The following is a 21,046-nucleotide window of genomic DNA, read 5'->3' as shown; positions in this document are numbered from 1 at the left end:
TCGAACTCAGAAATCCACCTGCCTCTGCCTGGGTTTAAAGGCGTGTGCCACCACTGCCCCCTGACTGATTTCAATTGCCAACTGAGCTAGGTTCATCCACACCTACTGTGTTATGAAGCACACCTTTGGGTGTCTGTCAGAGGGCTTTTCCAGAGAGGATGATTAACTAGCTGAGCTGGGCTAATGTACCCTAAATATGAAGAGAACCCACTCCTGGGGTAGGAGACTGAAGAGAAAGGGAAGGAGGAGAGAAAGATCAGCTGGGCAGCATCATTCTTCGGTCTTAGCTCTCTGGTCTGCTGAGATTTGAGCAAGCACCAGCTGCATACACCTGCCTCAGGGGAGCCACCCGTGGCCACACTTTCCCCTACTGTGACCGACTGTGCGTGTCTCCTCAAGACCATGAGCCAAAATAAAGCTCTATTCCCATAAGCTGCTTCTTGTCAGGTCCCGGCCAACGAGAAAAGTAATTAATACACTGACCATTACCTTCCAGGCTTCCAACATACAGCACTGTCCCTGGTGATGTCACCCAGGTCTCCCTGCTCCCGAGCAACAGGTGCCTCTCTTATCTATATCAACCCTGGAACTCTAATACTGAATATACTGACTTATCTCATAGGAGGAGCCTGATTCCCAGTGGCTTTTCATAAAGCTGCACAGTAAGGAAAATGAGCTCCTACATATGAAGAAAGTCAGAGGGGACACCAGTGCACTTTGATTAACTGGGTAGAGGGGGGTCTAAGTTTCTGAACCATGTCCAGTCTGTTTTCTGGGCACGAGCCACTCACACCCACTAGAGGCAAGATGCCCTGAATGATGACGAAGACACACTGTCTTCATCCTCAGGAGCATAGAGCGGGAAAACACCCACATAGTTGTTGTAGAACACAGAATTATGAAAAATGCCAGTGCGTCTGGCTAGTGAGTGTGTGGTGGGGTGGAGGACAATGGGTTCTACTAAGGGCAGTGGCTTGATCAGATCTGTGGTTTTCAAAGTTTCAGCCATTGTTCTGTAGACAGCATATCTCGGGAACCTCAGAGGTGAAAACAGAGAACCGAGAAAACATTTGATTAAGAAGCAGTCCAGGCAGATAGAGGCCAGGTTGGGGTGGGTAAGATAGGATCTGGTGGACAGACGCGATGGACCTGCAGGGTGTAGGGAGGAACCAAGTATGACTTCCCTGTGGGGACATCTGGCCATGGAGCCGTTTTCAGCAAGACAGGAGAGAACTCCCGGACAGCAGTGAGTCCTGACAGGGGGCCAAGATTCCTGTCTGTAGCAAACTCTGGCCATGAAGGATTCTTTGGAACACGAAGTCTGGGCTTCTGGAATTTAAAGCTCCCTGATAGTGTGGCCGCCTCGCTCCTACCACAGGCCTTAAAAACTGCATATGAGGGCTGGAGAGATGGCTCAGTGGTTAAGTGCATTGTCTGCTATTCCAGAGGTTCTGAGTTCAATTCCCAGCAACCATATGAGGGTCTCACAACTATCTGTAATGAGATCTCACGCCCTCTCCTGCTATGCAGGCACACATCCAGATAGAGCATTCATATAAACAAATCTTTTTTTTTTTTAAATCACACATGAAGGCCTGGAATTACTCACGAACTGGCTCCGGCGGTTCCTGCGGAAGCTGAGGAGCATCCTGAGAGCTATGGGCTGAGTCGCCCAGGGCTGGACTGGCTCGATGATAGCCCCGCAGCCCGCACAGCTCCCCACAGCCTAGCTCCCGCGGACCCCGACTTTACAGCAAACACGTCTCACATTGGCTCTGTTTTGAGTCTCAGCCAATCAGAGTTAATTTTACTGCCACCTGTTGCTCTTGACAACCCAGCAAGCGTCATTCAAATTCCAGCCAGTGAGGGAGCAGGTTGAGCCTTCTGTTCCATTATTGGCTATAGTAGACTCCAATCTTTTACATATCACCCAATCAAACGCAGGCCAGGGCGGTCAGCATTTTAAAGAGGGCTCCCCGGCTGTGGGAACCCGGAAGTGGCAGGGCCTCAGGTGAAGTCCGCAGAGGTTCTAGACCCAAGCGCAGTGAGCGAGCTTCCCTGCCTTTGTAGCCCTTTACAGGGACCGAATAGAGGAGCCACTAAGGGAGGTTCTTACAGAGAGAGACGGAGTCGCTTAAAACAGAAATCTTCCGGTTTTAGCTCCGGGTGGTGGCGCCTGGCTGTCATTTTATCACTTGGGCTGCTGAGTTCAAGTCCAGCTTGAGCGAGTAGTCAACTATTAGTTCAGAGCCAAGCTTGATAATAAGGCTCAGTCTTATTTTGAAAATAAATAAATAATAAATAAATTTCTTGAATTCAGACTTCTGTTGAAGTAGTTCGATGCCTGAAAAGCCACTCTACAGATCGTGCCAAAGAGGTCCGGACTTGGTGCAGAACTGTGTGCAACAGCGCCTGCTCTAGTGAGATCTTGCATTTTCCTCATTAGACCAAAACCGCGAATGGAAAGGAACCCCTCTGATGGTACAGGTCCAGTCCACGTGCCGTTGGGGCATATTGTGGCTAATGAAAAATGGCGTGGGTCCCAACTGGCTCAGGAGATGCAAGGTCAGTGGGTTGTCTTCTATCATACTCCTTTCTTCTCAGCACGTTATAAGAGAAAGAGAGAGAAATGCTGGATATGGTAATGTTCTTTTGGCAGCCCCAGCACTCCTGAGACTGAAGCAGGAGAATCATTGAGTTGGAGACTAGCCTGGGCTACATCACAAGTTCAAGGCCAGCTTGGGCCATGAGAGCTTATCTCAAAATAATTACATAGACTAAAATAAAAGAAGACTGGAGAGAAAGCTCAGTGGCTAAGAGGACTGGCTGGTCTTGCAGAGGATCCTGGTGACTCAGAGCATCAGACTCCTCCCTCTTCTGGTCTTTGGGGACACTAGGCTCGCATGTGCAGAGACATATGCAAACAAAACATTCATATAAATCTTTGGGTTTTATTTTATTAAAAAGAAGGCTTAGGACAGGCGGTGGTGGCGCACGCCTTTAATCCCAGCACTTGGGAGGATCTCTTGAGTTCAAGGCCAGCCTGGTCTACAGAGTGAGTTCCAGGACAGCCAGGGCTACACAGAGAAACCCTGTCTCGAACCAACAAAAAGTGGGGTGAGGGCTAGAGATGTCTAGATCCCCACCATCTCCATTGGGCTGCTCATCACTGCCTGTAATTCCAATTCCAGAGGATTTGATGCCCTCTCATGGCCTCTCAGGGTATCTGTGCTTGCACGAACAAACACAAACACATACACACCCAGACACATTTTAAAAATGAATCTTCACACAAAAGTCACATTTTAACTATTGCTGCCTTGTTATCTGGAATTTCTAAAAACTCATCTTCTTGTCTGTTTTTTAGGAAAAATTAGACTCATTTTTGAGGAGGGTCTGGCATCAGCAGACTTTTACCTATCTAGTAAATCTTGCATTCTCTATGTCACTGAAGCAGATTTGGTGGCCGGACATGGCTACAGAAAGAGACTTGCTCGCTTTAGAAATGTAAGTACTGAGTTAGAGGTGCTAAAGCATTTCCTCGTATACCCACCACCCCTCATCAACCATCCAAAGCGCTGAGTGATAGCCTTCTGAACCTCAGAAGGAGCTGTGTTACCAGATCTTACTCTTTTCTTTTGAAGTCTGCACATCTTCAAGGGATTATAATAGTTGAAAAAACCCAGATGAGTGAACAGTACTTCCCGGCCATCCAGAAGTTCACTGTGCTAGACCTTGGGATGGTGCTGCTCCCAGTGGCCAGCCAGTCGGAAGCAGCCTGCCTTATTATCCAGTTGGTAAGTACCAGACTTCTTTATAATATCCTGTTCAGAAGAAGCTCAGTTTGCCTCAGATTCTGACTTACCAAAGCTGCCTTTATTATAATGGTATTGGTTTCTCAATTTTTAAAAAAGATTTATTATCATAAATGAGTACACAGAAGAGGGCGTCAGATTTCATTACGGGTGGTTGTGAGCTACCATGTGGTTGCTGGGATTTGAACTCACGGCCTTCAGAAGAGCAGTCAGTGCTCTTTCCTGCTGAGCCATCTCACCAGCCCTTAATCTTGTTTTGATTGTTTTCTGAAAAAGGTTTTTTTCTATGTAGACCAGGCTGGCCTCAAACTCACAGAGATCCTCTTACCCTTGCCTCCCAAGTGCTGGGAGTCCAGTGTGCACCTCACTTCAAAATAAATTTCGACGCGAGGTCTCATGTAGCGAGATCGCAGGCATGTGTCACCACACTGGGCTTTAGCAGTGCTAGAGGGTGAACCCAGGACTTACATGCATGCAAAGGCCAACACTCGCCAGCCAATGACACCTCATCTGGTTTATTGAAACTTTTGCACTTAGGACTTACAAGTGTGTAACGATTGTAAGTCAGAGCTCTGATTATCCTGCATTGGTACTGGGCAAAATAGCACCTGGCAGCCCCTTTGTCCCATTTGCACAGGTTTAAGTAGCAGCATTTCTAGTTTGTTTGTTTGTTTGTTTGGTGTCCACCCCCACTCCTGTCTTGCCCCATAGGGCCTGTGTAGCCCAGACTGTCCTTGAACTCCTGATCCTCCTGCTTCTACTTCCCATGTCCTTGGGATCACAAGCATTTCTGATACCATGCCTTCTGTACTTCTGTGTATAGGCTCATGCATTTATCTCTTTACAACAAATAAACAAACAACTAAAAAGAAAAAACCTGAGGCTGGGGGATGGTCCAGTGGTTAAAACACTACACAAGCATGAGAACCTGAGTTTGCTGCCCCGCCCCCACCCCATCTGAAACCGCTGGGCATGATGACACACACCTGTAATTCTACCCCTGGGGAGAGAGACAGGCAGATGATGCCTGAGGCTTGCTAGCCAGCCAGCCTAGCCTGATCAGCCAGCTAGAGTCAAAGGAGAGACCCCGTTTCAAACCACGTGTTGCGTGGAGCCCGAGGAACGCACAAGGTTGACCTCTGGTCTCCATATGCACGCAAACGTGAATTGCTATGTGAATCCACACACCCAACAGAACAAACGGTGCTGGCTTCCGTGCCTGCCTCTGTCCTGTTCCCAAGTCTTCCGGCTGTTTGCTCTTTATGCTTTCCTAGGGAGCTTGTTTGCCTTTCAATCCCAGTCTCACTGTGCAGTCCAGGGTGGCTTGGCACTTAACTTTGTAACCCAGGCTGACTCCTAACGTGCAGTGCTTCCTGAGTGCTGGGAGTATAGGTGCTGTGCCATGCCCAGGGCTCCTGGGAAGTGTTTTACAAACTGTCATGGGCTGGCAAGTTGTGCAGTGGGTAAAAGCACTTGCCACCTGAGGCTCGGAGTTCTATCCCTGGAGCCCATATGGTGGAGGAAGAGACTCTCTTCCCACAAATTGTCTTCTGACCTCTACATGTATGCTGTGGTACATACATGTCTCCCCCAAATAACGTAAACTAGCATTTCCACCCACGACACACCCCAATAAAAACTCACAAAAGTCAAATAAATAAATAAAATACATAAATTAGTGTCAGGAGGCAAGATCATGGAACATGCCTACAATTCCAGCCAGGAGAATCATAACTTTGAGGCTATCCTGGGCTATATTATTTTTATATAAGCTGAATGACATGGAACAACTGTCTTAAGGGGTTAGGGAGGTAACACCGTAAGCAAGCCACACAGACATGGGGAACCAGAGCTCGTGTAAAAAAACTCATGGGGGAAGTGAAGACAGCAGGGTCCTCGGAGCTCACTGGCCTTTCTACCTTGTGGAGCAGAGCTCTGGGTTTAGTAAGAACACGACCCCCCCCCTTCCCCCAATAAGGTGGAGAGTAGTAGAGCAAGACACCCATTGTCAAGCTCTGGCCCCCATACCCAGGCATGCACATGTGCACTGCAGCATGCACGTGTGCATACATAAACCACACACGCACACACACACACAAAATATTTTTTTTTTTTACAAAAACTACCAGTCCACCAGAGGGCACTCACATCCTTCTTTAATTTTCCCACGCAGGTTCAAGAGCAAACCAGAGAGCCCAGCAAGAACCCTTTCCTCAGGAAAAAGCGCTCCAGGCTCTCTGAGTTCTCCCTTGTTCAAACTGTGCAGCAGATCCCAGGGGTTGGGAAGGTTAAGGCCCCCCTTCTGCTCCAGAAGTTTCCAAGCATCCAGCAACTGAGTAACGCTTCCATCCAAGAACTGGAGGAGGTCGTGGGGCGTGCGGTAGCACAGCAAATCCACACCTTCTTCACCCAGCCTAAGCGACAGCAGCCCCGCAGCTGACTTTGCCTTCAGACTACAAACTACAGGGTCTGGTTTTCACATTTAAAAAGAAGAATAATAAGAAAAAGTTCTCCTCTCAGTGGCAACAGGCTAAAGACAGCGAGACTCACGTGTCTCCCTCCTCATTGTCTGTCCGAGCAGCGACCTGGTGGGGCTTGGAGGCCGACGGTGGCACTGGCCACTTTCTGCTAAGATGAGGAGGATCCTGCAGGGATCACCCAGAGACTCATTCTCAGCAGCAGCCAGCTAGAGTAGATTTGTACAAAGCACTTTGTCCTGCCTCTGTCACTGAGAGGTCCTCTGAGGGTCCAGGTGGTGGATGGGAGGGTCTAGCACCGAGTAGGGAGTGCCCCTGTTCCCATTGCCAGAGCCACAGCTCAGGTCTTCTCCATACACGTCAGGTACCTGTGCTCTGGAGTTTCTGCCAGGGTCAACAACCGCCTTTTCTCCCTCATAGCCCCTTCCTCCCATCTCAACACAAGAATATGATTTTGTGCTTTGGATGATGTGGAAGAAGTAATTAGGATGAAATAAACGGGAAAAAAATGAACTCAAACAATGAACATGACTTTAATTAAATATTTGTACAAACACAGCCCCAGGAATAGTGGTCACACTTTCCTTAAGGTATTTGTGTTCTCGAGATATTGCACAATAAAAAAATATTTAAACCCTTCTTGTTACTTCTAACTAAGATCCACAGGCTATATCCTTAAGCATATCCACTTAAACTGTGTCAACCGTGACTCTGTCACAGTGTCATCCAATCGATAGCCCCAAAGTCAAGTTGGTAGATACATCTTACAAAGTCAAGTAGAGGTTTCAACTTGAGTAAGTTTACGTCTTTACCTTCTAAACTGCGAAACTACTACTTAAACCAAGACTCTTAAAATACATAGTTACATACCTCCTACTTTAAACAAAAAGAGCAACATTTTGAGTATCAAACAGCATATTATCTACCCTGTAGACAGTTATCTCCTAACACTGCCATTGTGTTAGCTACTGGTCAGTATGACATAACTGAGGGAAGCTGACTGGAGTAAGGAAAGGCAAAATTGGCACTAGACTTTATTTCGGAAAGAACAGTCAAATTATGCAGGAATGGCAGAAGACCATTTCATCTCATGAACTCTTAAGTACTTAAAGCAGCCTGTTTCAGTTTTGTTTGTTTGAGACAGGGTCTCCGTGTAGCCCCAGCTGTCCTGGAACTCACTATGTAGACCAGGTCGGCCTCGAACTCACAGAAATCTTCCAAGCAGCCTGGTTTTAGTTAACATCTCTAACCTGCCCCCATTCAAGAGTCACTTGAACTTGAGATTAAGAAATCACTATTATCCAAATCTAAAACTCAGATATAGTATCTATCTATCTATCTATATATGTATATATATATATAGAGATATACCAAAGTAGGTGGTCCCAATTCATCTTTCACGGTGCCTAAATATCAGAATCACAGCCATTAAAAACAGCCATGGCAGCTGCTGAGTAGTGGTGGCCCGCACTTTTAATCCTAGCACTTCGGAGGCAGAGGCAGGCGTATCTCTGAGTTCGAGGCCAGCCTGGTCTACAGGGCAACTTCTAGGACAGGCATAGCTACACAGAAAACTGTCTTGGAAAACCAAAACACAGCTAAAACATCCAGGCTCTTCTGCGCCCTACTTTATAGAATAAATAACTGCAGCAATGTGAAAATCCCCATGCGACTGGGTTTCCCACCAGTTCCTAGAGGTCTCTCTTCACATTCACAACAAGCACATCAAAGTTTACACTCTGAGAAGATAGGATTGGAGAACATTCCCATCACAGCATGGGGGGTTAGACAGCCATGGCGGCCTTGGAGTGATCTTTTCCAGCTCCTCCCTTCAGTACAGAGAGCTGTCAGAGTTGAGCAGGCTGAAGGGAGTCGGGAGCTTCTTCTTGTTTTGTGGCCTTGCCAGGCCAACTTCGGGGAGGCACAACGTGCTGGCCGACTTCTGTCTGTTTTTACTGGTGCCCCAACTCAAGAAGGAGAGCTTTTTTGAGATCTTCTTGGTCTTGTCAGTTTTGTCATCATCGTCCATGGACAGGCATATCATGGAGTAAGTTTTCTGCATCCCCACAGAGTAAGTGGCACACTTATTATGCTGTTCGTGGGGAAGGAAAAAGAAAAGTGTGAGGCATTACTAAACAGTAACGTTGGGCAAATCTGAGACTGGGGGTGGTCCAGGTGAAGTTTGGGAGGAGGAAGCAGGAGGATGAGAATTTCAAGACCAGTCTTGGCTACTCAGTGAGTTGGATGGAGGCTAGCCTGAGTCACAGCAGATGTTGTTCTAAGAACCCAAAAGTTTGAGGCTCACACTGTATGCTGATGGCATCTTTTCAGGAGGAAGGGTGATGGAGAGCCGGTAAGATGGGCCAGTGGGTAAAAGGTGCTTGCTACAAAGCCCAGTGGCCTGAATCATATCCTCTGAACCCACCTGATGGAAAGAGAAAATGGCTCCCACAAGTCATCCTGTGACCTCTGCACGCACACTATGGATAGCTCACACATATATGTATGTATGTGTGCATGTGTATGTATAAACATACAGATACATACACACACACACACACACACACACACACACATATACAAACACATAAAATAAGGTTAATATAAATCTAAAACTTGGATGAATGATGCTCTTATATCATTATGCCCTGAAAAGCTAGGTCAGAGGGAAGATGGCTCCATAGGTAAAGGAAGTGTAGAAGGAGAAAACTGACTGACTCCTACAGGTTGTGCTCTGACTTCCACATGTGCTCCATGGAACACATGCCCAATAAAAAAAATCAAACATAGAACTCTTTAAAGTATAGGCAGGGGCAGTGTGTGCTACACATCTTCACACTCAGGATGCTAAGGGAGGGGGATCAAGGGCTGTTTGATTTTTAATACAGGGACCCATAAAGGAAGGATACTATGGTGATTCTCTTTCTGTGCTGGCTAGTTTTATGTCAACTTGACCCAGGCTAGAGTCATTAGAGAAGATGGAACCTCAGTTTGAGAAAATACCTCCATAAAAACAGGCTACAAGCAACCCTATAGGGCATTCTCTTAATTAGGATTGATGGGGGAAGGCCCGGCCCAGTGTGGGTGGTACAATCCCTGGTCTGATGGTCCTGGGGGGTCTATAAGAAAGCAGGCTGCCAAGGCCAGGGGAAGCAAACTAGTAAGCGGCACCCTCCATGGCCTCTGCATCGATTCTTACCTCCAGGTTCCCGTCTTATTTAAGTTCCTGTCTTTACTTCCTTTGATGATGAACAGTGCTGTGGAAATATGGACCAAATAAACCCTTTCCTCCCCCAAGTTTCTTTGGTCCTGGTGTTTGAGTTCCATTTCCTTTGCCCCCAAAGCTTTTGATGATGAACTGTAATATGGAAGTGTGAGCCAAATAAACCCTTTCCTACCCAAATTGCTTTTTTGGTCCTGGTGTTTTATTTCAGCCATTGTAACTCTAACTACCACACCTTAGAATCTAGTAATTTTGGGTCAAGACTCCCTTTCTTTTTTTTTCTTTTTTTTTTTTTTTTAAGACTCCCTTTCAAAGACTCCAACCAGGGCATACGATCATGAGAAACAATGAAATCAAATCTGGAGCCAGACTCCAGGACTCTGAGCATCTCCAACCCTCCCCCTGCTTTGATGCTGCCTTCTACCACAATAAGGGCTTCCTCGCAAACACTGTCAAGTCTCCTCCTCCCTCCTCTGGCAGGATGTCAGCTCCAGTCCCACCCCATGCCTCCCTTCCTCCCCCACCACCACCCTTCAAACAGCTTGCTTAGAGCTTGAGGATATTTCCCAAACTGACAGGCTTCCCTGATCCCATGGTTCTAAATGACCTTTGACCTGGCATGCTAGTCTTCCCCTGGTCCCACCAGAAGGCTCCCAGATGGGTCTTAGCCTTGCCCTACAAGCAATTGCGATGGCCTCAAAGAGCAGGCCCCACGCTGCCTGGATTCCACTCCCCCTCCTCCAGGTACCAGCCCACACCCTGCATTCCAGCCTCACAGCCATTCCCAGCAGACACAGGCTCCGTCTGCTATCCATGCATGTCCACTTGCACACACCCACACATTCTTTGAGAAGCTTCGCTGACCCTTTCCCCTCCCGGGACCACTCCAGGGTCTGCCCCTTTCTCAGGTCTTCCCTTCTTCTGATGTTTGTACATGGCTTGCTCCCTGTCCAAGTCCCCAAACTTGCCTGCCCCCTGTCTGAGATTTTCAGGCCACTTCTGGCAACCACTGCATGATCTCTGAAAACATTACTGCCAAGGACACCAAAGCCCAGAGAGGGGTATTAACCAGCGGAAGTCGCACAGCTTGTTGACAGTCAGGGCCTGACTCCAGCTCTACATTCCAAAGCATGGATTCTTTCCACGGTGTTAGTAGTTTCCAAATGTGCTTCAGGGAGGAGTAGGAGTCCCACCATTCAAAACAAAGAGCAGCAGGTAAATGATCCGGGTGGAAACAGCCCTTCGCTTGTTCTCACCACTTTGATTGATGTTTCTCCATCACTGGGAAGGAACCCAGGACGTGCTAAGCAAGCACTTTATTCTGAGCCACATGCCCAGCTACTTAAGTTTGTTTTGCCGGAGAGTCGGTTAAAAACAATGCTCAGGGGCTGGAGAGAAGGCTCCGTGGCTAAGAGCACCTGCTGCTCTCCCAGAGGACTTGAGCTCAGTTCCACACAACCAGCTGTAACTCCAGCTCCAAGGGACCTGCCACTTCTGGCACCTGTGCTCACTCACGTGTGCATACATACCCACACGCACGCAGATACACACCTACCTATAGTTAGAATTAATACCAGAAACCTTTTAAAAGCAAAACAGTGGCCAAGTGTCATTATCTGAAGTCCTCTTTGGCTACAAAGAATGACCATAACAATCATGGGCTAGTGAGATGGCTCAGTGGTTAAGAATGCTGGCTCCTCTTCCAGAGGTCCTGAGTTCAATTCCCAGTACCACACTATGGCTCAAAACCATTTATAAAGGGATCTGATGCTATTTGGCATGTAGGTGCGCATGCAGACTGAGAACTCCTATATTAAAAAAAATACATAAATACTAAAAGACCAATCATGGGCATCATTATCACACCTATCATATAAACAAGCGGCTCTTGTGTCCTGTTGTACGGGCTTTACCTACATTAACTCACTGTAGCCCACTAAGACCCTAGGATACAGTTCCTGTCTCCCCACTATCTTGAACTATTCTTGGACTCACCCAAGGTCCATGACTGGTTAAGGCCAGAATTCAAATCTAGCCAGACTGTGTGTTGAGCGACTTTTAAAACCTAGCTCAAAGGCAGGCCAGCAACAGTGATAAGTAGACCTTTTAACCAGTCATAGGGGCACAGCAAGCTCTGTGGCGTCCAGACTCCTGACAGCGTTCAGGACCATGCACAGCTGTCTGCTTACCCCCTTCTCAGACAAACATCTGTTCCTGGCAGTCACTTGGCTGCCTGTCCAGAAACACCATGGATTTTCTGTATGTGTCTCCAGCCCACAGCCTTCTCCATGGTTTCCTAGTGTTGTGAGTCTAAATTTCCTCATCTTCTTGTCTTTTTTTTTTTTTTTTTTTTTTTTTTTTGGCTCTTTCAAGGCTGTGCTCACTTTGGAAGGCTATGGAAACTTTGTTACTGTTGCCTAGCTGGCAGAAATGGATGTTCCCAGATGAGCCTTGAAGGTGATATCTGCTGATCTGCCGAGATGTGGGAACAAACAGGCCAGTTCCAGCTGCCACGCCTTCCCCATCATCATGAACAGAATCCCCTGAAGCCATGAGCCAGGACAAACCTCTCCTCTCTTAAGTTGCTTACTTCAGTCACAAGGACATGAACTTAACTAATGCTGCATATGATCTCTCTCTCTCTCTCTCTCCCTCCTCTCTCTCCCTCTCTCTCTCTCTCTCTCCTCTCTCTCTCTCTCTCTCTCTCTCTCTCACACACACACACACACACACACACACACACACACACAGAGTGTAAGCGAGTGCATGCGGGCAGTATACACTGCTTGGCTAGATATCCATATCTAGGCAGCAGATATCCTTCTAAAACAAACAGAGGACTATGTCAGCACCCTCTGTGAAGACAGACTGGCTTCCAATCTCCACCTCTGTCAACAAGCCCTGCCCCACTTCCTGTAATCCACTCTGGTCACGGCATGACTGCTTAAAGGTCTTCCTCTGTCCCTCTGGTACAATCTGTGCTCCAGCTGGTGCCAAGCTCAGCAACCCTTATTTTCTCTCTTCCTTCCTTTCTTTCCTTCTTTCTCTCTCTCTTTCTTTCTTTCTCTCTTTTTTTTTTTTTTTTTGGTTTTTCAAGACAAGGTTTCTCTGTATAGCTCTGGCTGTCCTGGAACTCACTCTGTAGACCAGGCTGGCCTCAAACTCAGAAATTCTCCTGCCTCTGCCTCCCAAGTGCTGGGATTAAAGGTGTGCGCCACCACTACCCATCTCTTTCTTCCCTTTAAACAATTATTTATTGTTATTTTGTGTATGAGTGTCAACAAGGTCCAAAGAAGCCAGAAGAGGGCGCCAGATACAGCGCTGCGCTGCTGGATGGGTGCTGGAGATCGAACCTGGGTCTTCTGCAAGAGCCGCAATCCATCTTTGCTGCTGAGCCATCCCTCCCCCAGCATACTCTTCTTATGCTTCTTCCTTCTGGCCACTCACACCTGAGTTCCAGCTCTGTCAGCCTTGTACCCACTGCTGGACACTGGACAATGTTAACCTTTTTTTTTTTTCAAAACCACACCTACGCTTTGCTTTTTTGTGCAAGTCTCACAGAGGTCTGAGTTAACTGGGGAGAAACCATGGGACCCTGGAAGCTTTGGCTTCCTGTTCTACACCAGGGTCTCTTCTAACATGATGCCATCTACCTTACCACAGAGCCAGAGCATTGGGGCCACTAGATCTGAATTTTCAACCTCCTACATTGTGAGATGAATAAATCTCTTTGTTTCATAAGCCGTTTGCCTCAGGTCTCTTGTTATAGTAATGAAGGGCTGACTAGTACAGATACAAGCTTAGGCTCAGAGTACTGTGAATGAAAGTTGTCATGGTATGAACAGTCTAAGGTACATTGTTAAGTGTGGCAAAGTACAGAAGGGAACTGACACTTTGTTGTCACCTCCTTTCCCTGGGCAAACATTCAAAGGCTCTAATTTCACACATGAATTTACAGAAGCACCAAACACTTCCCAAGATCTCACTGGAAATGACTGTCATGGTCTCTTAGCCCTTCTGTATAAACCAACCGTCTATATGTCTGTCTCCTTCCCTTCCTCCCCACCCCCATCAGTCTGGCACAGAGTCTCACAGTGTATCCCAGGCTGGCATGACCCTTTCTATCCCTGGTGATAGAATTCCAGGTACATAATATGCTCAGCTTTACCTGAACATTTTTATTGCACTACCTCATGATCACACAGAATTTCATCAGAAAAACCAGTGGGCTAATTAGTCTGAGATTAAAAAATAGAGTTTTCAGGTTATCTCTTTGACCCAGCAAGCGTCTCCCAGGACACTGAGCAGAAGAGACCACGGGATGGCTTCAAATGCCTCTGCCATATTGTACAGGTGGGAGACAGGGGGCCTGACAACTCCAAGGGCCATCCAATGACCTCCCCCACCCGTTATTCACCACCAGGGGTGCTTGCACTCACCATGGATGATGTGGAATCCAGGAGGCTCACTACCTTCATCTCAACCTCGTCTCCCCCAAAGCTCTTCAGCAACTTCATAACCTCACTCACTGTCAACCACTTACAATCCACGCCTTGAATGGAAACAATATAATCTCCTTCCTTGGCCCCTGCAAGCTAAAAAGAAATGTTTGAATAAATGTCAGAGATTAGTCATTACGTCTCAGAATGTGTCCCCAGACTCAAAGTGCAAGCAGCCACTGGTGTAAGTCTGTCTTTTGATTTTTGTTTTGTTTTTTTGTGGTGCATCCATATGCTAATTTAAGTGTTCCAGCACTGAGACCCACATTTGCATAAAGTTTACTACAAGAAATAAAAATTCATCTGAGGGGTGGTGGTGGGTATAAAGCATCCAGAAGGTCTTTCACTTAAGAGTCAGACCTTAGACATGGCCAAACCCCAAATTCCATCACCCACCCAGCTACTTGTGTCAGGCTGCTGGCTCTGACTCCTCCCTGATACCTGTTGGTCTTCCCACTTACCGAAGCAGAGCAGTGAGGATCCAGAAAGTGCACCTGGACTGGGGCGTTCCCTCGTAAAGTGAACCCCAAGTCCCCTTCCTCCACTGTGAAGTGAATGCCTCGAGGAGGCGACCATCTCTTGTTGGCTGAAAACACAGACAGGGGGCCCTGGGGAAGAGAGGGTGAGGTGACACTTTGGAGGCTGATTTGCTATGCAGCCTAGGCCATGTCACATAGATTCAAGGGACACTCCTGCCTCTGTTCTCCAACCAGCTCCATTGTGCCTAATGTCACATGGAGGGCAGTGTGTGCTGGTGCAATCATATAAGAGCAATATTTACACTGTTTCTAACATAGCCAGTATATTTGAAATAAGATTATCTTATAGAAATTCATTCATATTCTCTCTCAATCTACTGGGGCTTTGTGCGTGCTAGAGAAGAACACCTTGATTAAGTTATGCCCCTAAACTTACTAAAAATCTTAACAGGGCCAGGCATGGTGACCCAGCACTCAAGAAGCAAAAGAAAGATGATCTCTATGAGTTCAAGGCCAGCCTGGTTTACATGGTGAGTTGAAGACAGCCAGGGCTTCACAGAGAAACCCTGTCTCAAAAACAAAAAAACCCAACCAAACAAAAAAAAAAAAAAAAAAAAAAAAAAAAAAAACCAAAACAAACCCAAAAGACCAAACAATAAATACAGTTAAAAGATTCAAAAGCCTTCATGTAATTTATGAAATAAGTGGTTAACATACCAGCTTCTGGAAGAAGTCTGTCACTGCCACTTTGGAGAAGTCAGGGAAAGTTATTTTGACCTCTTGCTCCGTTTTTGCTAGAAAAGAAGGTTAGAATTAGGGTAACTATATGTGTCACAGGAAGTCATTCCTGAAAACTCAGGTCTTGGGCCTCCCTCCAAAGACACTAACAGAGTCCCCTTGGCTTAAACACAGAGTAATATAGATGGCAAACCCCTCAGGCCTGGCCCAGGGAGGCCATTCTTTTCGATGGGACATTCCTATGAGCCTTAAACCATTTGGAGCGGGGACAAAGAAGACCAGACATAACTCTACCTTCCAAGAGCTTGTTCATATGCAGAGGTTCTCAACCTTCCCAAAGCTGCAACCCTTTAATACAGTTCCTCATGTTGTGGTGACCCCCAACCATTAAATTATTTTTGTTGCTACTTTATGTATCTAATCTTGTTACTGCTATGAATCATAAGGTAAATATCTATGTTTCTCAATGATCTTAGGCGACCCCTATGAAAGAATTGTTTGACTCCAAAGGGGTCACAACCCACAAGTTAAGAACTGCTGTTCTAGCAGGAAGCCACAGTCACCAAGGCAGACTGTCTTCATTCACACAATAACCCCTCAGGGTCTTAAGGATACCAACAGGATGCTGCTAGAGTGGTAAAGCCACCTTGTGAGCCATACTTCTTCATTCTGCCATGGAGTTTAAGTCTCTCCCTCCTGGGCAGAGGGGAGTACAGCACCTGAGTGGAGTACTTGAGAGACATTCATACTTTATCCCAGATGTGGGATCGCCTGGGACAAGAAGCATTTCCTTCTTGCCTGTATTTTGTTCTTGCTGGAGATCAAATGCAAGGCCTCACAAACTAGGAAGTGCACAGAGCCACGCCCCCAGGCCCTCACTGGAAGATTCTAGGCGGGTGCTTTACCACTGGGCCATGCCTGTAGGACTCTAAAGCACCTTACCACTGAGCCATACCCCAAGTGCTTCCTCATCTCTAACACAGGTAATGTTAGCACCATCTTCAGTGCTAACACAGATGGGAGTGCTGAGGCTGGCAGATCTCAGATGCTCATACTGATATAGAAGAGCCCAGGAGTCTAACTGGAAGAGGTCTCTCTAGGAGACCAAAATCAGAGGTGTCAGAAACAGGGAGGGTGAGATATTCTTTTGGTTCTCATCCACAGTTTCTAGTTCATAACTCCCTCCCCACAGCAGGCTATAGAAACAAAAACTTCTGTTCTCCCAGGCAATCCTAAAAGATCTAATCTTTCTGTCTAGGATCTGGCTGCAGAACCTCTGACAGATGCTTGTCTGATAGCAGGTCATGAGATCTGTCCATTCCAAAAAGCGCTGCCCCATCCCTTGGAGCGGGTAATGATTCAGAGGTTCCTACATAACCAGCTAGAACTGGTTTTTCCTCTATATCCTCAGGAGGGTCCTGAATCAATTGATTACCATCTATTTCCCAAGTCTAATTTCTTTAAAAAAAAAAAAAAAAACTCATTGTAAAGCAACTTATCCAGTGAAGTCCTGCAGAGACATTTCCCAGCACAGCAGTAATTGTCAACACTGCAGTAAGTGATACTACCTTGGAGATGTTTAGAAATGTTGGGGCCACAAAAAAAGGAAGAGAGCAAGGTAAGAAGTAGAAACAGGTACACATTTGGCTTCCAAGTTAAGGAGGCAGAAGAGAAAGAAGACAGCCAGTGTAGTCTCTGCAGTGGAATCTGTATGCCTCAGACCAACAAGCAAGGCTCCAGGCATTTCTGCAAGAATGAGATCACTAAAAAACGTCCGGAGCAGGCCTGAGACCCATGAGGAGGGGTATACTCAAACTAAATCAGAGAAAGCAGAGCCTAGGAAAAGGCTGGGAGGTTGGGCTGAGCGGGAAGATCAGCAGAGGGTGGATGGAAGCAAACTTAGGAAGGCAAAACAAGACCAGGAGAGAAGGAATCATAAAGCACAGAAGAGGAGGCAGGGACTGAGCCTCAGGAGGCGGGGACTGAAAGGGGCGGGGACTGAAAGGAGGTAGGGACTAAGTGGAGGCGGGGACTGAGCGGAGGCGGGGACTAAGGAGAGGCGGGGACTGAGCGGAGGCGGGGACTGAGAGGAGGTGGGGACTGAGCAGAGGCGAGGACTGAGAGGAGGCGGGGACTGAAAGGAGGTAGGGACTAAGCGGAGGTGGGGACTGAGCGGAGGCGGGGACTGAAAGGGGCGGGGACTGAAAGGAGGTAGGGACTAAGCGGAGGCGGGGACTGAGAGGAGGTAGGGACTAAGCGGAGGTGGGGACTGAGCGGAGGCGGGGACTGAGCAGAGGCGGGGACTGAGAGGAGGTGGGAAGGATAAAGGTAGAAAGGGTAAGAGCCTCACCTCCTCCTTAAGGCCCAGGCCGAGACTGGTCTTGAATTTAAGGCAATCCTCCTGCCTCACCTCAATACTAGAATTACAGGTGTGTCACTACATCCAACAGAGGAGTAGCACTAGGTCCTTCCCCGTTCCAGTCCTGACAAAACCAGGCACCTGGTGCCCAGGCCTTGCATGAACCCTGGCAGAGAGCCAAATAATACAGGCTGTGTGGCACCCAAACTCCCAGGTGCTAGACAACTCCCACCACTCACGAAGGACATCTGGAGCGTCAATCAAGTTCAGAAGATCATCATCCTCTTGGTGCTGGGCGTACTTGAACCGAGTGCGCTGATGGGCAGCAGACAGAACATCGCCGAGCACCTGAATGTCACGCAACTTCTTGCACAGGTTGGTCTCCCTCAGTGACTCTTCATGGAAACCAATGGCCCGGTGCAGATGTCCTTTACCTGCAGATAGAAACATCTCTCAGACCAAGAAAGGCCTTTCTGATTGAGAACTTAAAAAAAAAAAAATCCTTGTTTTTTGTTTGTGTAAAGAGGTAACTTTTCGTTTTTGAGATGGGTTGTGAGAATGTTATTCTCAAATATCCCAGACTGGCCTCGAACTTATTATGTAGCCAAAGCTGACCTTGAACTGTTGATCTTCCTGCCTCCATCTTCCTAGTTCTGGGATCACAGGCATACTCTACCACATCTGTTTTATGTGGTGTTAGGGATCCTACCGAGGGCTGCATGCATGCTAGACTCTACCATCTGAGCAGCTAGGTTAACTATGGAGCAGAGCTCCAAAGTAAAGCAAAAGCCTTAGGGATATGTGACAGGAGAAAGTTCCTGAAAGAAAAACAAGTGCAAAGGCCCTGGGGCAGGAGCATAACCACGTCTTCAAGGAAACGTGGATTCTGACTGGACAGAGGGTAGACAGAAAGATAAATCAGACCAGGGCAAGGACCAGATCACTGCTAACCATACATGTGCTGGGAAGGCCAGGAAGGAGCCTATAGGGATGTGAGCAGGGGACTAAGGTAGCCAGGGTCTGCAGGAACAGAAGCGAAAAGAGCAACTATGAAATAGCTAGGCCTATCTCACGGGGCTGTGCAGGGTTTAATCAAGCCACCCTGAGTTTGGAAAGCTCTGTTGATGTGACTCCTGCTAAGGTCATGAAATGGGAGGTGAGAGCCGAGCCACATGATCTGCTGACAAGAAAGTCAGGTGGGAATGCCAAGCACAGCCAACACACTGCAGAGGGAGAGCCTCTCTCATCAGCATAGCAGAGAACTAGACCAGGATTCCGCATTTCCAGCTGCCACTCACTACTGGTAAAGCATAAAAACAACAATTGGAGTCCGGGCACACCAGCACCTGGGAAGCTGAGGTGGGGGGGTGGCAAGTTCAAGGCTGGCCTGGACTATAGAGCAGGACAGTTTACCAAGAGTCTGCCCCCAAATGAAAAGAAATTAAAAAAGGCAGGGGTTGGGCTTAGTGGTGATGTGTTTGCCCAGCATACATGAGGCCCTCTGTTCAATCCCCAATTCTGAGAAAGGAGAAGGGGGGGGGCAGGAGAGAACTCAGGAAACTGAGGCAGGAGCTCAAGGCAAGCCTGAGTGGCCTGTGCTGTCTCAAAAAGGAAAAAGTGACCAGATAAATGAACTGAAGAGAAAGAAAACTAGAAGCAGGCAGATCTCTGCAAGTTCAAGCTAGCTTAGTCCACACAAAGACTTTAGGCCAGTCAGGGCTACATAGTGTAACCTGTCTTAAAGAAGAAAAGGGGAGGGGAAGAGAGGGGACGGAAGGAGAGGGGAGGGGAGGAGAGGGAGAGAAGGGAGCCAACAACAGTTTCCACAGCAGTGTGGCCGAGTGCCAACTATGGACCGCTACAGTGTCAGGAGGCAGTTAAGGGCCCAGCTGTGGTAGGAAGCCATGAGAACACAGCTCTGGAAAGCCCTCTGCAGCTAGGGCTAGCCCACACAGTTCCTCAATGCTAGGTGGTCTGCTCGGGGCTGTGTGTGAGCAGGAACAGCTGAGGAACAAGCAGAGCACCCCCCCCATCCCGCCCCCACCACCACCAAGGACTACAGGACTACACACCCAGCAGCATTCGCTGCCCATCGTTCTTCAGCGTGGCCAGAGGCGTCATCCCTTCCGGCATGCGGTCATAGAGCTGGGACAGGCACTTCTCTTGGTGGTCCTCGTCTGCCCCTGGCTTTACTGCAAAGACAGCTACAGGTTACACTTCCTCACTGTGGAGACAGTGCCCCAGACCTGAGTTCTATTTGAACAACGTCAGCAAGCTATTTTTGGATCCAGGATAAAGAGTAGGCTATCAATCAGGTCCTAAGCCTTTGCTCCCGAGGCGACAGCTAGCCACATACTAGGAGTTTAAGATTTGACCCTGGACCAACCTCCTCTAACTCCCCCTCCAAGTTGAACATTACATGGGGCCTTCTTGTACCACTCTGGCCCAGTGGCTAACCCATCTGCATTCCTGTCAGGGACTGCAGACCTTCTGATAAGTCTCCTTCTTTACTTCTCCCTCCCTGGAAGAAGTCTTTTTTGTTATTGGGATATAGGGTCTCTAGTAGCTCAGGCTGGCCTGACACTTACTATGTAGTCGAGGATAACCTTAAACTTCCGATGCTCCTGCCGCCGTCTTCTAAGTATGCGGGTTATAGGCATATACCACCATGCCTAGCTTTTTCATTGGTAAGGACTGAACTCAGAGCTTCCGCACACTAGGCAAGCAACCTAACTACTAAACCATATGCCCAGCCCGTGTGATCATTAGTGGCGAGTGTGTGTATGGGGTACTTGGAATGGGAATATACCCCAGCTCCATGATTTTTAAAATGCCAAAAATGGGGCTGGTTAGATGGCTCAGTGGTTAAGAGCACTGACTGCTCATCCAAAGGTCCTGAGTTCAAATCCCAGCAACCACATGGTGGCTCACAACCATCTGTAAGGAGATCTGACTTCTGGAGTGTCTGAAGGCAGCTACAGTTTACTTACATATAATAAATAAATAAGCCAGGCGGTGGTGGCGCACGCCTTTAATCCCAGCACTTAGGAGACAGAGACAGGTGAATTTCTGAGTTTGAGGCCAGCCTGGTCTACAGAGTGAGTTCCAGGACAGCCAGGGCTACAGAGAAACCCTGTCTCGAAAAACCAAAAAAAAAAAAAAGAAAGAAAGAAAGAAAGAAAGAAAGAAAGAAAGAAAGAAAAAAAATAATATATATATATTTTTTAAAAGTCCAAAAATGAAGGAATTGAGTAGAGTGGGAGCCTTATACCCAGCACTGAGAGGCTGAGGTAGGGACTGTGAGGCTGAAGACAGCCCGGCCATGTAGCAGGACATTATTCAAACAGAAGACAGGCCAGAGTGAGTAAGATAGCAGTCACGCTCAAGCTCAATACAGACTTAGGGTGCAATTCCTGTTTTGATGTAATTTGTTTTTATATTCTGTCTTTTTTTTTT

General features: G+C 47.5%; 3 protein-coding genes across 4 annotated transcripts in view; 1 reads left to right on the top strand and 2 right to left on the bottom strand.

The window, feature by feature from the left end:
• The window catches only part of Cep89 (centrosomal protein 89), a 44,711-nt gene extending 42,928 nt beyond the window's left edge, over positions 1-1,783 (bottom strand). For both annotated transcript variants that reach the window (XM_031386199.1, XM_031386200.1), the window contains exon 1: positions 1,610-1,783. In XM_031386199.1, the coding sequence (XP_031242059.1) occupies positions 1,610-1,648 (39 nt within the window). In that variant the 5' untranslated portion in view covers positions 1,649-1,783. The remainder of the gene's footprint in view (positions 1-1,609) is intronic.
• Positions 1,784-2,000: 217 nt separating this feature from the next.
• Faap24 (FA core complex associated protein 24) lies at positions 2,001-6,926 on the top strand. Its single transcript, XM_031386198.1, has 4 exons — positions 2,001-2,565; positions 3,368-3,507; positions 3,645-3,797; positions 5,989-6,926. Exons 1-4 carry the CDS (start codon positions 2,460-2,462, stop codon positions 6,253-6,255), a joined length of 666 nt encoding a protein of 221 aa, XP_031242058.1. The 5' UTR covers positions 2,001-2,459; the 3' UTR covers positions 6,256-6,926.
• The window catches only part of Rhpn2 (rhophilin Rho GTPase binding protein 2), a 62,117-nt gene continuing 47,872 nt past the window's right edge, over positions 6,802-21,046 (bottom strand). Inside the window, exons 11-16 of the mRNA XM_031386197.1 lie at positions 19,663-19,782; positions 17,830-18,024; positions 15,211-15,287; positions 14,476-14,622; positions 13,955-14,110; positions 6,802-8,384 (exon numbers count right to left, since the gene is read on the bottom strand). Coding sequence (XP_031242057.1) covers positions 8,124-8,384; positions 13,955-14,110; positions 14,476-14,622; positions 15,211-15,287; positions 17,830-18,024; positions 19,663-19,782 — 956 coding nt within the window. The 3' untranslated portion in view covers positions 6,802-8,123. The remainder of the gene's footprint in view (positions 8,385-13,954; positions 14,111-14,475; positions 14,623-15,210; positions 15,288-17,829; positions 18,025-19,662; positions 19,783-21,046) is intronic.

The sequence above is a fragment of the Mastomys coucha genome, unplaced genomic scaffold, assembly GCF_008632895.1.
Source record: "Mastomys coucha isolate ucsf_1 unplaced genomic scaffold, UCSF_Mcou_1 pScaffold21, whole genome shotgun sequence".
Lineage (NCBI taxonomy): Eukaryota > Metazoa > Chordata > Mammalia > Rodentia > Muridae > Mastomys > Mastomys coucha.
The sequence above is the reverse complement of the archived record's forward strand: the minus strand, read 5'-3'. Positions and strand labels throughout refer to the sequence as shown.